This window comes from Heterocephalus glaber, unplaced genomic scaffold, assembly GCF_053883595.1.
Source record: "Heterocephalus glaber isolate CG9 unplaced genomic scaffold, H.glaber_assembly_v1.0 deba00001472, whole genome shotgun sequence".
Taxonomy (NCBI): Eukaryota; Metazoa; Chordata; class Mammalia; order Rodentia; family Bathyergidae; genus Heterocephalus; species Heterocephalus glaber.
Genome location: NW_028258315.1, coordinates 7,699,029 through 7,713,213, shown reverse-complemented (window position 1 = coordinate 7,713,213; position 14,185 = coordinate 7,699,029). Strand labels below are relative to the sequence as shown.

Genomic DNA, 14,185 nt, shown 5'->3' with positions numbered 1-14,185 from the left:
AGAGGGGGCCGAGATTAAATTTAAGCCCGAGGAGCTAGCTCTGTGGTCCTCAACCTTTAGTCACCTCTCTCATCACCAAGAGAACTTGTTAAAATATAGATTCCCAGCCAGGTGTGATGGCACACGTCTGTTATCCTAGCTCTCTGGGAGGCTGAGGCAGGAGGACTGAAGTTCAAGCCCAGACAGGGCAACTTAGTGATTTGGCATGACCGTGTCTCAAAATAAAAAATAAATAAAAAGGGTTGGGGACACAGCTAAGTGCAAAGACCCTAGGCTCAATCCCCAGAACTGCCCAAAAAATGCAGATTCCCATATCCCAGCTCGCCCAGTTGGCCCAGGGGCCGACTGGAGAACCTGCTTGTTAAAGTATCTGCCTCTGCCCAGTGTGGGATATTTACAGAAGTGGAGAGGTTTAGACAGCTGATGACAGTTTGACCACACAGCAAACCTGATATAAATGGAATCTAATAATTAAAAGTTGATACTTGGTTTTATATGTCTTGGGTTTTTTCCATATCACTTTTTCACTGATTCATGAATTTGAATTGCAGAATTTTCCATGAACTCTGAAAAAGTATGGGCCCACAAAAATTAAGCATTTTTTAAAACAAAGTGGTTCTTGCACCAAGACAGCTTGGGAAGCGCTGCACTGTAGGATTCTGGCCTGGGACCACGCTTGGGCTGTGATCAGAAGAGATGGGACAAGAAAAGAGAAGAAAAACAAACGCACGCGGAGCACTCACTGCTGGGACACCTCTCTGCAGGCCACACTCAGCTTTCTGAACATACTGGCTGTGGGCTCCCACCACCACAGCCTGCTGTCCCACAAGGCCACCAGCTGCCACCGTGGTCCCCGGACAGCCCTGTACCTGCCGTCATCCTGCCCTACGGCCACTTGTCCCCTCATCCGGCAGCTCATTGTGAACGGCCCTCTGCCCACCTCCTGCTTCCTTCCCATGTGTGGGTCTGCTGCCACATCCAGCCCTTCTGGGCTTCAGAAAATGCCCACCGGTACAGCAGGCTGGAGAGCAGGGGGAAGGGCCGTCCACATCATGGAGTCCTGCAGAGAAGAGCAAAGGCTCAGGACAGCCATGAGTTGTCTTCACTGGTGCGATTTCAGCAGAGTGATGGACAAAGGAGCCTACAAGGAAAATATGTGGCGAGCAGGTAGAAGGTGGTCAAATAATTTCATAAACAAACGTGAGACTGAGTGCTATTTGGAACATTTGGTTGACACTACCTTAAATTTTCATTTTCTCCCCAAACTCCAAATTCTCTTCTTACTATCTACTGTACCTGCAGCTATAAAAGTCTGTTTTATATACTTACTATATTTGCAACTATAAAAGTCTACGTTTTTGCCATGCTGAGTTAAATGTCATTCACCATTCTTTAAGGCAAAAGGTTATAAAGAAATACAATATTTACATTGTCATGCAAAAAGAAAAGCAGTATCTAAAGCTACAGAAGAAGACTTGGAGTAGGGTGAGTGTCAGGGGAAGGCTGGGGGTAGATCAGAGTCTACTTTCCCGAAGTTCTTGGACTTGTGCCCTACCCAAAGGCCCAAATTTAAAACAGAAACCCATCATAGCATCTTTGTGCTGTTTTCCAGCAGGATCTAATCTTTAAAACTTCAGTCTTTACAAACAAGATGCCAACGGGGTCACTAACAATCCAAAAGTACTCTGGATCAAATTTTGAGAAAGGAGTCTGCCTATTTGTATTATTGTTTTCAAAACTAAACACAGAAAGTGAAATACAGGGTTAAGACCATGCACAAGGGCAAAGAGCAGGCTTGACCCTCAAGAAGACTTGGCTGTGTGGTTCTCTCACCCAGGAGAGCCATTCACAACATCTTCTGCACATTCCATGCTTAAGGACAGGCAAGGCCTGAAGAGGAAAGCAGGAGAGGCACAGCGTCAGGGTCTGCCGTAGTTTAGACCTGAACTCCCCCCCCCCCGACCCCCCACAGGGCCAGATGTTGGAGGCCCGGTGCTCACCCTGGCTCTGTTGGGGGTGGTACAGCGCTTAAGGGGTGGGGCCTTGTTGGTCAGCAGGTCCCTGAACCTGATTGTGCACCACTGGAGGAGGCAGTGGGGCCTGCCCCTTCCTCTCCCTCTCTTTTGCTTTCTGCACAGGACTTGAGCCTTTCTGCTTTCACCACACACTCCCTGCCTTATGTCCTGCCTCACCACAAGCCCAAAAGCAATGGGGACAATTGATCATGGAGTGGCAGCTCTACAACTCTTGAGTCAAAACTGACTTTTTTCTCTTTGTAAGTGGATTTTCTCGGGTATTTGTTACAGTAGCAGAAAGCTGACTGATACAGGGTCCAACCAGGAAAAGAGAAACCCTACAAGTGTTTCCAACAGCAGGGATTGAACGAAGGGAATGAGGGCACAGGGATGAGGGACTCAGCAGCCACGCTGGTCTCAGAGCAACAGGAAGCCACTGATCTCCCAGGAAGGTGGGAAGAGAGCCCAGGAGTCAACAGCAGAAGGGCAGCAACAGCGGGAAGTCCAGCCTTCTGGGCCCCTGCCTGGCTCTGCAAAGACAACCAGGGAAGAGTCAGAAGTGGCCATGGGTGCTGAGAGGCCAAGGTCTGAAAGAAAGGGATTTTAGCACAAAGGGGTTTACACAGTAGTAGTAAGTTCCAAGAAAACTATTACAAGTTAGCAGGCTTCTTTACTGCTACACTACTCACAGCTTTAATATGCTAATAGACATTTAAATCTTAAAAGCCAATAAAAAATACAGTACTAAGTGCTTCTACGATCTTTATTTTAGAACATCTTGGAAAAGTAGTGCTCTATGAAACACTTTGGAGAAAATACCGTTGTAGCCCAAAACTCACATTTCACAGACAAGGAAAAGAGAATGAGGATCTGGGGCCAGTGTCTTGAACAAGATATTACAAAAACGGACTCTACAAGGCTAGACACTAAACTCAAGCCTCTTGAATCTTAATCGAGTCCTTTCCTGTACTGAATATTTAAAAGGCCACAAGCACTTTCTACCACCACCAAGAAAACCAACTAAACATAATAAGGGCAATGACTAATTTCTAGGTATAAAACTCCATGGAAATGTGTGGAATCTGTGCTGCTAGATCAAGGACAAAGGCACCAAAACTATAGGAAAAGAACATATATAAAACGGAAAGAAATGCAATGAGAGGGAGAAATGGTAACATCCACTGGGTGCCGCCTACATCCCTGCCGCCATGTTGGATGTCACTTCCTATAATGGCAACACACATGCATTTATAACAGTAGGATCAAGCAACTTCAAGTAAGTCAGCACATGCTAAGTCACACAATATGGAAGGAAGAAAGTTGAATTTCTAGGATCCACTCATATTGCCATGGCCCCAAACTCTTCTTTATTTTTAAGACATTTCTTCTGTGCAGGTTGAGGGTGGACTGGGAAATAAGAGGTGGAAATTTACCTAGAATTCAGCGAAGTATGATCCACTATGATAAATAATAGACCCAAAGAAAGATGGGGAAAATTCCTGAAATCTTTCATCTGTACAAGATTCATAAAGAAATACTCACAAATTGCCAACATATCACAAATGAATTTAGCTATGTGTTCTACAGCACTTTTTAGAATTACCATGTTTCTTGTTTATATTATTGCATTTTCTTATTTATTTACCAGTAATCCCTGTAGCCCCTTTTCATAGAAAACAGTTCAAAGGCAAATGAAGCCTATTCTATATATTAATACAAAGATCTCTGGATTTATGGAGTTTCAATTAATTTAGTTTAACTCTGGTCTAAATAGTTTCTCCTTTGGAGGTCTTTGAAAAATTCGCTGGTTCTGCCTGTAGATCCAACAAGATGTGTGTATGTGTGTGTATATGCATGTGCGTGTGTGTTTCTCAAGCATAAAGTTACAGTAAGTTTCAATACACATTACATTTTCAGAAAGGGAGGAAAAAGGTTTAACTCCTCCTCTAAACGTCCCCCAAATTCAATAATTCCTAAGCACAGAATACCAATAATTCTTTTTCATTCTTCAGGCTTCCTGATTTCAGTCTGTCACATCCTGCAGAGCATGGATCAAATGGGGCACGAGCCAGGGAGAAATTTAATCACCCCTGGCTCTGCCTGAGGGATTGTCTAGGTACTATGGTGACAGACACCTCAGTGAAAGTATGTGCAGGAAGAAAAGATTTTTAACTCCTAGACTTTAAAGTAAAGAATGATTTCTGATGGATTTGTTGTCAACATTTAGAAGCACTATAAAATAAGGTTCCATGTTGTCACAGACAATCAAAATTACTTTTTTATACCCCACTGGGGTAAGACCCCAGTGACAAAGTATCATTCAACAAAGGTATTTTATGATTTTTTTCCTCTAACTCTGCATATTTTGGAATTTTTATATTTCCATGAATTTTTTCCCCTCCATTAAATGGACAACTTTTCCACAGAGGATTTTTGGGGCTGTGAAACTAATCCGTGTGATACTACCATGGTGGATACCTGTCACTGTACGTTTGTCCAAACCCACAGCACGTATAACATCCAGAGTGAGCTGTCAGGTAAACAGTGGGGTTGGGGGAAAAATAATGAGTCACGGGGGTTCGTCACATGTAGCAAATGCAGGACCCTGGTGGGGGAAGTTGATCAGGGGGTGCTATGTATGTGCGGGACCAGGAGGTAACGGAAATCTCTGTACTTCCCACTCAGTTTTGCTGTGAACCTAAAACTACTCTAAAAAACATCAATCCTGCTTTTAAAAGAGGCTTCTCTCTGGTTAACTTACTCTGATACGCGAGTGTGTACAAATAAAATCTGGAAAAAATAAAGTCAAGTGAGGCTTTGGGTCCTTCATTTTCTAGTTTACAAACACAGCTCTTGGACTACTTCAGGGTAATTCATCGATTTAAAAGAAGGGAGAGACAAATAAGTGGTCTGGGAGAATAATCAAAGCCAGTCACGAAACGTCTCCCGGCCTCATCAGCACATAAGACAGCTCACACCAGCGGCAGTGAGCTCACACTCTGCTCAGACACAAGGCAGAATTTTTTTTTTTTTTTTTTTTTTTTTGCAGCTCATGTTCACGTACAGGAAACCAACAAGACTGTAAACACAGGAACAGCGAACAACATACGCAGACGGTTTCAGGCTGGAAGTCACATTCTGGACAAGGTTTTCGAAAGGGTAAGTGGTGAGAGAGAGATAAGGGAATGAAGTGGCAGATATCAAAGGTCAGGGTGGAGTGGGCTCCGCCGCAAGGGTACCTTCTCCTCCTCCTGCTGTGAGTTCATTCTGCTCTCCCCCTCCCACACAGAGCTCCCTGATGATGAGAAAACAATGCCACCGAAGCCCGGGGGAGGACATCTCAGCCCAGGACAGTCTCCGCCTGTCTATCAAGATCCATAATCAAGGGCGTATGCCCACGACTCTGAAAGTCAGGAAGGCTCTCCCAGTAGGAACCAGAACCTCATTCTGTAAAAATGTTGGAAGGAGATTCTTGGACCCAGCCGCCTGGGACTGTGTTGGAGATAACAAGACCGTGGGGAGCCATCACGGACTGACCTGATGTAATTTAGATACCACCTCTATTATGCCCCCAATCTCTTGAATAATGGAGATGGGAAGGGCAGGAAGAGAATCGCTGCCTGTGGATATCAGTGGAACAATGCTGCTCAGGCAATGTGGTTTTCAACTCAGCTACAGTTCTTAGCAGTCAACAGTCATACCCGACAGGAGGATATTTATAGATGCACATGGACTATTTTCTTTTCTAAAAGCACAATTCTACAAGAGAATGCTGTCCACTGAGAGAAAACTCACAGAATTCCAGGAGATCGGGGCCTCCTCACCTTCTACTCAGGATTGTGGCCTGGTGTGCTTTTTAAATTATCCATTCACGCCCAACCTCTGGCCCTGTCGTACTAATGCACTAGGACCTCTCTGCAGGTCTGCGGATGTCCCTCTGCCTTCAGCTGTCACAGTGGTGCAAAGGCAATGGTGTTGAATGAACCTAACAAATCCATCCGCAAACCCAAGAGAGTAGATGAGAGGCAAGGTCTTTTCAAGCTCTAAATTCTGTGGATAACAAATTTACAATAATCCCAAACTAAGTTAACCAACTAACCCCCCCAAAAGTTATCTGTTCCTTGGCATGTATCTCCCCAGAAATACCACACTGTGGATAATAGCTGATTTCCCAGCCAGGCTCTGGGAGCTAACTTTATCCATAGGGTTAAATAAATAAACAGGAAGGGGAAAAAAGCAAACTATAAGCAACGATATCTTCAAAACACTGGTAACTGAACAAAAATCCCAGTGAGTGTCAGTGATGATGGTTAATGCTTGTGGCAGAAGAGCAGCAGGCGGAAGTCTGGTTCTGAGGACACCGAGCATTCTCAAAATCCTGAGAAGTCGATGGCATTTACTCTTTAACAGCTCTAATTTTTACTGAAGCGGTGATGGTTTTCCTTCTCATCGATAACAATTGTCACCACTTTCTAGGGGACATTTTCTGGCTCACAGATTTCCAGGAGGTAAGAGATGTCATAGGATGGGTCCTGAGCAGGAGGCTAAGGGCCGATGAAAAGAGAAAATGTGTGTAAATTAAAATGATCTCAGCTGTGAGAATGAAAACAGGGAAATGGGGACAACAGAACGCACTGGTTCTTTGTAAAGAACACAAAAGAAGAGAGGACACCAGCCATTCCCCATTTCAGCCCCTGGTGACAAGGCCCGGCACACAGTTAATGGGGACAAGTTAATGTGTGACAGCTGTTTACAGGGGCCGGGCCCCTGTAAGGTGCGCACATCCAGGGAATTTCTCTATTGATTTCTACTCCTGTTATTCAGATACTTACGGAAGCTTCTTATCAGAAACAATTTTCCGATTAAAATATTGCCTACTTTTCTTCCCACCACTAGAAGCACCAACAATGGCAAAAGGACAAAGATTCAGCAAAGAGAGGGGGGAAAAACAAAATCAAGCTCAAAGTGGAGAAAAACAAAATAGTAATGACTTTATGCTGAGTTGAAAACTAACTACTCCTTAAGAATGATTCAGTTTTGTTTTGACGTAGGATAGAAAACAGAGACAAGAAAGACAGATCTGTCAAAGGTTACAGAAAGAAGATTCATTAGCCAAGAAACTGTACCCTCTTCGTTGTCCTTTTCTAACTCAGCTTCTTAGGAGTGACGCGAAGAGGTGAGAGCAGGTCATATTTTAGAGCTTGCTAGACTGCCCTTAATAACACATATCCACAGCCCCCCTGTAATCGTGTAAGTATTAATGTGGGCAGAGGCTGTAGCTCAGTGGTAGACTGTGTGCCTAGCAGACATGAGACCCTGGGTTTGATCCCCAGGGCCAAAAAATGAATACAACAATATAAAGCAGCCAGACTCTGAAGACACCGGGATACAACATAATTGTCATATACTGAATAAAGTGCTGAACATTCCTGTTTTCCCCTACAGAGATTCTCATATCCCTGGGAAGCCAACCTAATCAAAGGTAAACTCTTAAGAGAAGAAACTAACTAGTCATGATTCAGCACATTTAAAAAAGGATTTATACCCATGCTTAGAAGGACAACCAAAGGAAACGCCACCTGAGGTCTAAACAATGGTATCTCCTTGCCCTTTGATCTTAGTTTAAGAACACTTTGTACAACTTTTTTCTTGGAATACCACCGAACCTCACATTTAAATCTCTTTAGGGGAACATCCTCTGCTTCTTCCGACCACTTCTCCCAAATTTTCTCCCAACTGCTTTTGCTGCCGAGTAGCTTGCAGGCATGGATTTATTTTCTGCTAACAAAAATCTTCCTAAGAACTAGCAGCTCCAATGAAGAATAGTCCTACTGAGCCCATGTTTATGAGGGAAAGACAGTACAGTGTATCTGGTTACAAAGACAAGTAGGGAGTATTCCATTTTCCTTCTAATTTATGTTTCCCTAGAGTCATTTTGTTCAGAAGACTGCCAGTATTTTTAGTACAATAAGTTTCTTGTTACTTGGACTAACACAGAGTGATTCCCTTTTCTGAGCATGATTTGAGTGTTTCTATTTCACTGAATCCTAGCATGGGGAAATCAACACCTCATTAATTCAAAATAAATAAGTGAAGTCTGAAATGCAGAAAAATGCAGCTTTAAGGAACTGTCAGTACTACTCTCACATGCATGAGAGATGTGTAATGTATATGACACATTAATATACATGTGGGTAATGAATGAAAAAGAGATGTATTAATAAAACCTCATGATGCACATCAAATGCCACAAACCTCAATGTTCTAAATGTCTCTACTTCCAACTTATTGCCCAGTAAAAATAGGTAACCCATTTCTAAAGAATCAGATCTTACAGATCAGTGAAGTGTGAATTTAAACTGTGAGATACCAGTACTATCTACAATTTCATCATTTCGATCTTTTCAAAGTACCTTCCCAATGCTCAGCATTCTGTTTGTCACATAGGCCACTATGATTTCAGCCTCTGGAGGCTGACATCCCAGAGGAGACACAAACAAATGAGTAAGCAAATTTAAAAAGAAAAATTCCACGTGATCAGCACAAGGAAGGAAACATGCAGGGTGCTGTGTTGGTAAAGAATCGGGAGGTGCAGCCCCAGTTTACACAGAGAAGGGCAGAGAAGGTCTTTCTAGGATGTTTTCAGCTAGCACCTCAAGGGTATTTCAGGATACTTCTCCAAGGTCACCAAATCGGCAAGCTTGTTTATTGGCTGCCAGGGCATTTTTAGCCGTGGAAAACAAACAGAAAAATGGCCCCCATAGCCCTGATTAAATGCAAGTTCACGAGCTCACCTGGGCAGTGTGAACAAGCTGCAGGAGCAGCAGACGGTGAGTCCTACACACCCAACCTGCTCACCCAGGCGGAGTTTAAAACAGTCAACATAAACAACAATGAGCTGGTCAAATGACCAGCATGCGGGCTACCACCAGAGAGAATCATCCTATTGATTCATACTTCCTGATAGTCCCGCCAGATGACAAAGCTCAGGGTGTTTTAAATGTATTTCATGAGTAAACTATTCCTGCAGCCCCACAGAAGAGGCATGTTTACAACTGTGGAACACTTTCCCTTACACTCCTGCTGTGTAACTTTCCTAATGCAGTAGACAGAGTGCTTCAAAACGCAGTGCTATCTGTGGAGGTTCTTTAATAGATGAGTCATGGAATACAGCAGTTAACTTGACACTGACACCAATAAGGAAAGCAGTGGAGTCCTCCCAACATCCTTATTAGAGAATCCACATTGCTAAGCAATTAGTTTCTTCAAAGGACCTGTCCTCTTGCTTAGAGCCATGGTAATCAGATTTTATCACATTGTGAAATGCTAAATGGATTAAGATTAAACAGAATTGCTTGATTGGCAGCTGCATGGGTCCCAGCTTGGATTCTACTTACCTAGAAAAAGGTTTGTCCTTTACACGGGGCCCAGGACTGGGCTGACAGTAGGCATGACTTAGAGTCAGAGAGCCCAGGGATGGGGTATGAGAGGCTTGGGGTAGAGGTCCCTTCCCAGGACACTTTCAATGCCATAGTAGCCTGTCCTCCCACCTGAGATTGTGTTATTGGTGAGTTCTCTTGGAACTTTCCAGATTTTAAACAAATCCTTTATGAAAAATGAGAACATCCCTAGGGAGATACTACATTAAACCACCACCTTAGAAAGATTAGTTGTCAACCAGCTTCAAATAGCGTGATTCAGAAACAGCGGGTACCTGCAGACCACAAAAGGTCAGAAAAGCAAGGAATGAGGGGAATTTGGAGGTCACTAAACACAATAAATGTCACCATACTTCACAAACTCGCCTCCAGCCAGCCCTTGAAATTTCAAATACCATCTAAAGTTCCTGAACCCTAGGATCACTCGGGATGGTTTAAAAATACAGACTGCCCCACACACTCATTGATTGAGATGGAAAATCACCCAGGCATCAGGATTTTTTTAAGCTCCTAGGTGATTCTAACCTGTAGGAACATTTGAAAATTGTGGTTGTAATCTTTAACTGGGATGGTACATTGATTCCCTTCAGATGTCAGGCTCTTCTGCACCAGAGGTTCTTGGCCTTGGTAGCACTTTGGAAAAATCTAAGGCACTTTAAACAATCAAATAAAGATGGCTGAGCCAGGCATGGTGGTGCACATCTGCAACCCCAGCACTCTGGGAGGCTGAGGCAGGAGGATATCAAGTTCAAGCCCCAGGCCGGGCAGCTCAGTGACTTGCAAGGCCCTGTGTCAAAATAAAAAATAAAAAACAGGGGTAGGGCTGTAGCTCTGAGCAAAGGCCCTGAGTTCAACTGCTGGGGAAAAACACACCCTGAGCGCTGATGCAATGGTTCTTTCTGGGTCTAGATGCAGACCCAGCATCCCTCACCCTAAGTGCCCCAGGTAATGCTAACCAGCAGCTGCGCTGAGAGCCGGGCCCAGCAGGGGCATTGTTTTCCCAGAGCCTGGAACCGTGATTATCTATGGAGGACCCAGGAGCGCCAGTTATATTCTAGGGAGGACTCTCCCCAGAGAGCAGCAGAACATTTCTCCCAAAGCTGTCGGAAACTTGGAGGAAGGGGGCGCTGAGGGAAAGAACAGGGGTGGAATTTGCTAAATCAGAGGCATCCAGGAATAAGGAACAACACTGACCCGACCACCCCCCCACCCCCCCTCCCCGCCGCCCCAACCCTCCCGCCTCCCACCGAGTTTTACTGACTGGCTTGAGAGAGGATTTCCTTGGGGCGCTTCCGGGAGGTGGCTCAACCTTGGATTTGGTTCCAATAAATTGTGAAAATTCTTGTCCACTCAGATCCCCTGGCAGTGCAAGTTGGCAGACTGGCGGGCCCCGCGCCTCCAGTCCCTGTGAGATTCTGTTTCCAGATTTTCCCAGGAGGATTTCTGCGCCGCCTGGATGCCAATCTCCCCGCCTCCACGCCCTCCGCTCCCCCGGCCCCTCCCCTCGCGGCCTCCGCCCCCGCGGCTCCGCGGAACTGAGATTCGCAGACACGCTCGTTTTCACAAGATCACCCAGATATTTACAGGGGAGTCGCACGTTAGTAATAGTGGCCTTAGATGACGGCCACCTCTCCCGGACCCTGCGCTGCTAAGCCAAGTGTCTGCTTACGCACCCGGGGACCCCGAACAGGAAGCCCGCCGAGACGCACCCAGGGCGCTGCTGCGCCCCTTCGGGGTGTGGCGACTGCACCCCAGGGCTCCCCGTAGAGGACGCACCCCCTCCATCCCTGCCTACCGAGTCCACTTATGAATGAAGAGTCACAAACAGATTCATTGACTCCAAAAAGATCCTTCCTCTCCTCTTCCTCGTTTGCAGATGAGAAAACTCAAAGCCGGGAAGCCTGAGGGACTCGGCCGGGTTTGCCACACAGCATTTGTGGCACAGCCCGATTTAGCCGCCCTTGAATTTCCATTGTGTTGCCTGGCAACGGGCTCAGCCGCGCTCAGCGCCCAACCCCGACCCTGCCCCACACCCTTTCCCCGCCTGGGCAGCTTTGATGAACGCTTCAGCCTGTGGGGCCAAGAGCCAAGGGGCAAGGGCATGTGAGCAAGGGCGCCGCGTGGATTCCCCGAGGGGCTGGGAAGCGGCCGCCTGCGCGAGCCCCGCCTGGCTGGGACGGGCGCGCTCCGCGCTCCTGGCGGGACCTTCCTCCGCCACCGAAGTCCTCTTTCCCCTAATTCCGGGGTTTCCCGTTAAAACACTCGGGCCAAGTTTCCAAAGTTCTCAACTGCCTGGGAGTCCCTAAAACTCACGGTGGGAAAACTAGCAAGGGGGCAAAAGAAGACAGTTCGGAAGGGAAGGAGTGTTGGCAAGGCTCCTCCATCCCTGGACGGCTACTCTCGGGGACTTTTCCGCCGCCGGAGTCAACTTAGCCCGACCCGGGCAGGAGCGAGAAAGCGCAGACCTCGCCCCGGGCGCCTGGGAAGAAAGCGGCCCGGGTGGCGGGGCCGGAGCCACGCAGAACGCAGCCGGCCGGGCGCGGAGAGCGCAGGTGGCGCAGGTGGCAAAGCGCTGCCAGCGCCCCGCACCCCCGCCTCGCCCGGCGGGGCCAGGGCGGGGCTCCTCACCCCTTCACACCACCACCCGGGCCTGGGACCCCGGAAAGGAGCGAGGTGGCCGAAGTCCTTACCCAGGTTCACAAAGCTCATGACCATGTCGGCGTCGCTGAGGAAGGCGCTGTCCTGCGCGCTGGCCAGCGGGGACGCGCCGCCGCTGGGACCCGGGGCCAGGAGGCTCTTGCGCAGGAGCGGGTGTGCGGCTGCGGGCGGCGACAGCCGGAGTTGGGACGAGCCGGCCCCCCCGTGGGGGTCTCGGTGCCTTGGGTCCCCCTCCAATGCCCCGTCCTCGTCGTCATCGGCGGACAGTGCGTTGTACAGATCCAGCATGAAGAGGGGTGCGGACTTCAGCTGCCCGGGAGGGAGCTCCCCGCGGGGCGCCTGCTGCTGCTGCTGCTGCTGCTGCTGCGGGAGCGCGGGCGGTTGCGGCTGCTGGAGGCCGTGCAGGGGCCGCGGCCGGTGCGGGAGCCCCAGCACCGACAGGATCTCCTTCTGCATCTCTCGCTTCTCGTGCGTCTTGAGCCGCCGGTAGAGGAAGCCCGAGGACGAGGACTGCGGCGGCGGCAGCTGCTCCGTGCGCGCGGGGCTCCCGCCGTCCCCCCGCAGCTGCGCCCCGGCGGCGGACAGGGCAGGGCGCAGCGGCAGGGGCCCGCAGCAGCCGCACAGCAGCCCCCACCACCAGCACAGCCACCGCGCCCTGTGCCCCAGACCCGGCATCCCCGCCCGGCCGGGCTGCCCCGGGGACCGCGCGAGGCGTCGAGCGGCGGAGCGCGGCCGCGGTTGCCCTGGGCGTGGATGGCCCCCCGCCACCTCTCAGCGGGCTCGCTTCCCCTTCCTGGCCCTCAGTCTTTATCTCGCATGGTCGTCTGGGCACCCCCAGCGAGCCCAGTCTGGAGCGGAGGCGGAGAGGAGATCCGCTGGAGCCCGCAGTCTGCGCCGGTCCGAGCCAGGTACGTCCGCGGCGGGGTCACCCGGGACCGGCCGCCCGCACCGTGCGCTCCCGAGCCTCGCGGGTGGCGGGGCGGGGGCGCCTCAGCAGCGGGGCCGCGCGCCCGGCATCCTCCCCGCGCACGCCCCTCCCCGGCCCGCAGGGCCCCCGCGAAGTTCACCCCGCTGGGGCCGGTGCGGCGACGAGGCGTCCGAAAGGCCGGTGGTCTCCACGAGGCTGAGCGTCCTTCCGGCTGCCAAACTCTGCGCCCCACCGCCCGCCCTCGGGCTCTGCCGCTCCCCTCCCCAAGCCAAGGAGGCTAGGATCTCGCTTTCCGTTCGGAGCTCGCGCGGCCGCCCGGCCAAGCCGATTCGCAGAAGGGCTGGGAGGAAAGGAGACCGGTCCGCGTTGGCCCCGGAATTCGCAGTCCGCAGCCTCTCCGCGCCACGCTCCACCGAGCGGCCAACGTGGGCTTTTTGCTGCGCGTCCAGCTCAGGTACCACACTCCAGCCCTCAGGACTCCCCGCCCTCCTGGGTGACCGACAGGCTGGGAGCCAATGGAGGGACGAGCTTCGCGGGATATTTAAATACGCCCGCCCCCTTCTTTCACCCTCCCTTCCCGAGGGGCGTCGCCTTGGCTGTGGGTAAGTTTCAAGAACAGAGAATTCTTGGAGGCACTGGGGAGCAGCGGGGTACCGAAGCAGAGGTCATCTCTAGTCAGAGTGATCTGATCAACGTTCCACTATAAACACTTCTTTCTTACCATCATATCAAAGGCTTAAATTTTGTTCAATAAATGTAAACAAAGCTATTAAATTAATATCGCCTGGATTAATTGAGAAAAAAATGATCGTTTTCCCATCCCCTCCTTAGTTTCTTATTGATGTAATGTAGGCGTTTAGCGGACACGTGGTTTTCAAAGGCAGCTGCTGGAAGTCGGGACACACCCTCCAAGGAAGCTGCTCACAAACTGGCCACAGAGAGGGCCAAACATAAGCCAGACTGGAGTCCTGAGCGTTTCCGCTCGAATGTTTGGACTTATCTATTCACCGGGGCTTTGGTTTGGCTTCTTAAGCTAGCACCCAAAAGAAAGAAGGTGTTAATCCACTAATGTAATAGAAAAACCAAGCGTACCTTCTTGGAAATGTCTCACTGCTTCTCCAAATTGTCTGTTAAGGTTGCATTTT

At 49.2% G+C, this 14,185-nt stretch overlaps 1 protein-coding gene across 1 annotated transcript in view; it reads right to left on the bottom strand.

The window, feature by feature from the left end:
• The window catches only part of Bmp6 (bone morphogenetic protein 6), a 152,764-nt gene extending 139,246 nt beyond the window's left edge, over nucleotides 1–13,518 (bottom strand). The window contains exon 1 of the mRNA XM_004847720.4: nucleotides 12,145–13,518. Coding sequence (XP_004847777.1) covers nucleotides 12,145–12,787 — 643 coding nt within the window. The 5' untranslated portion in view covers nucleotides 12,788–13,518. The remainder of the gene's footprint in view (nucleotides 1–12,144) is intronic.
• Between the last annotated feature and the right edge of the window lie 667 nt (nucleotides 13,519–14,185).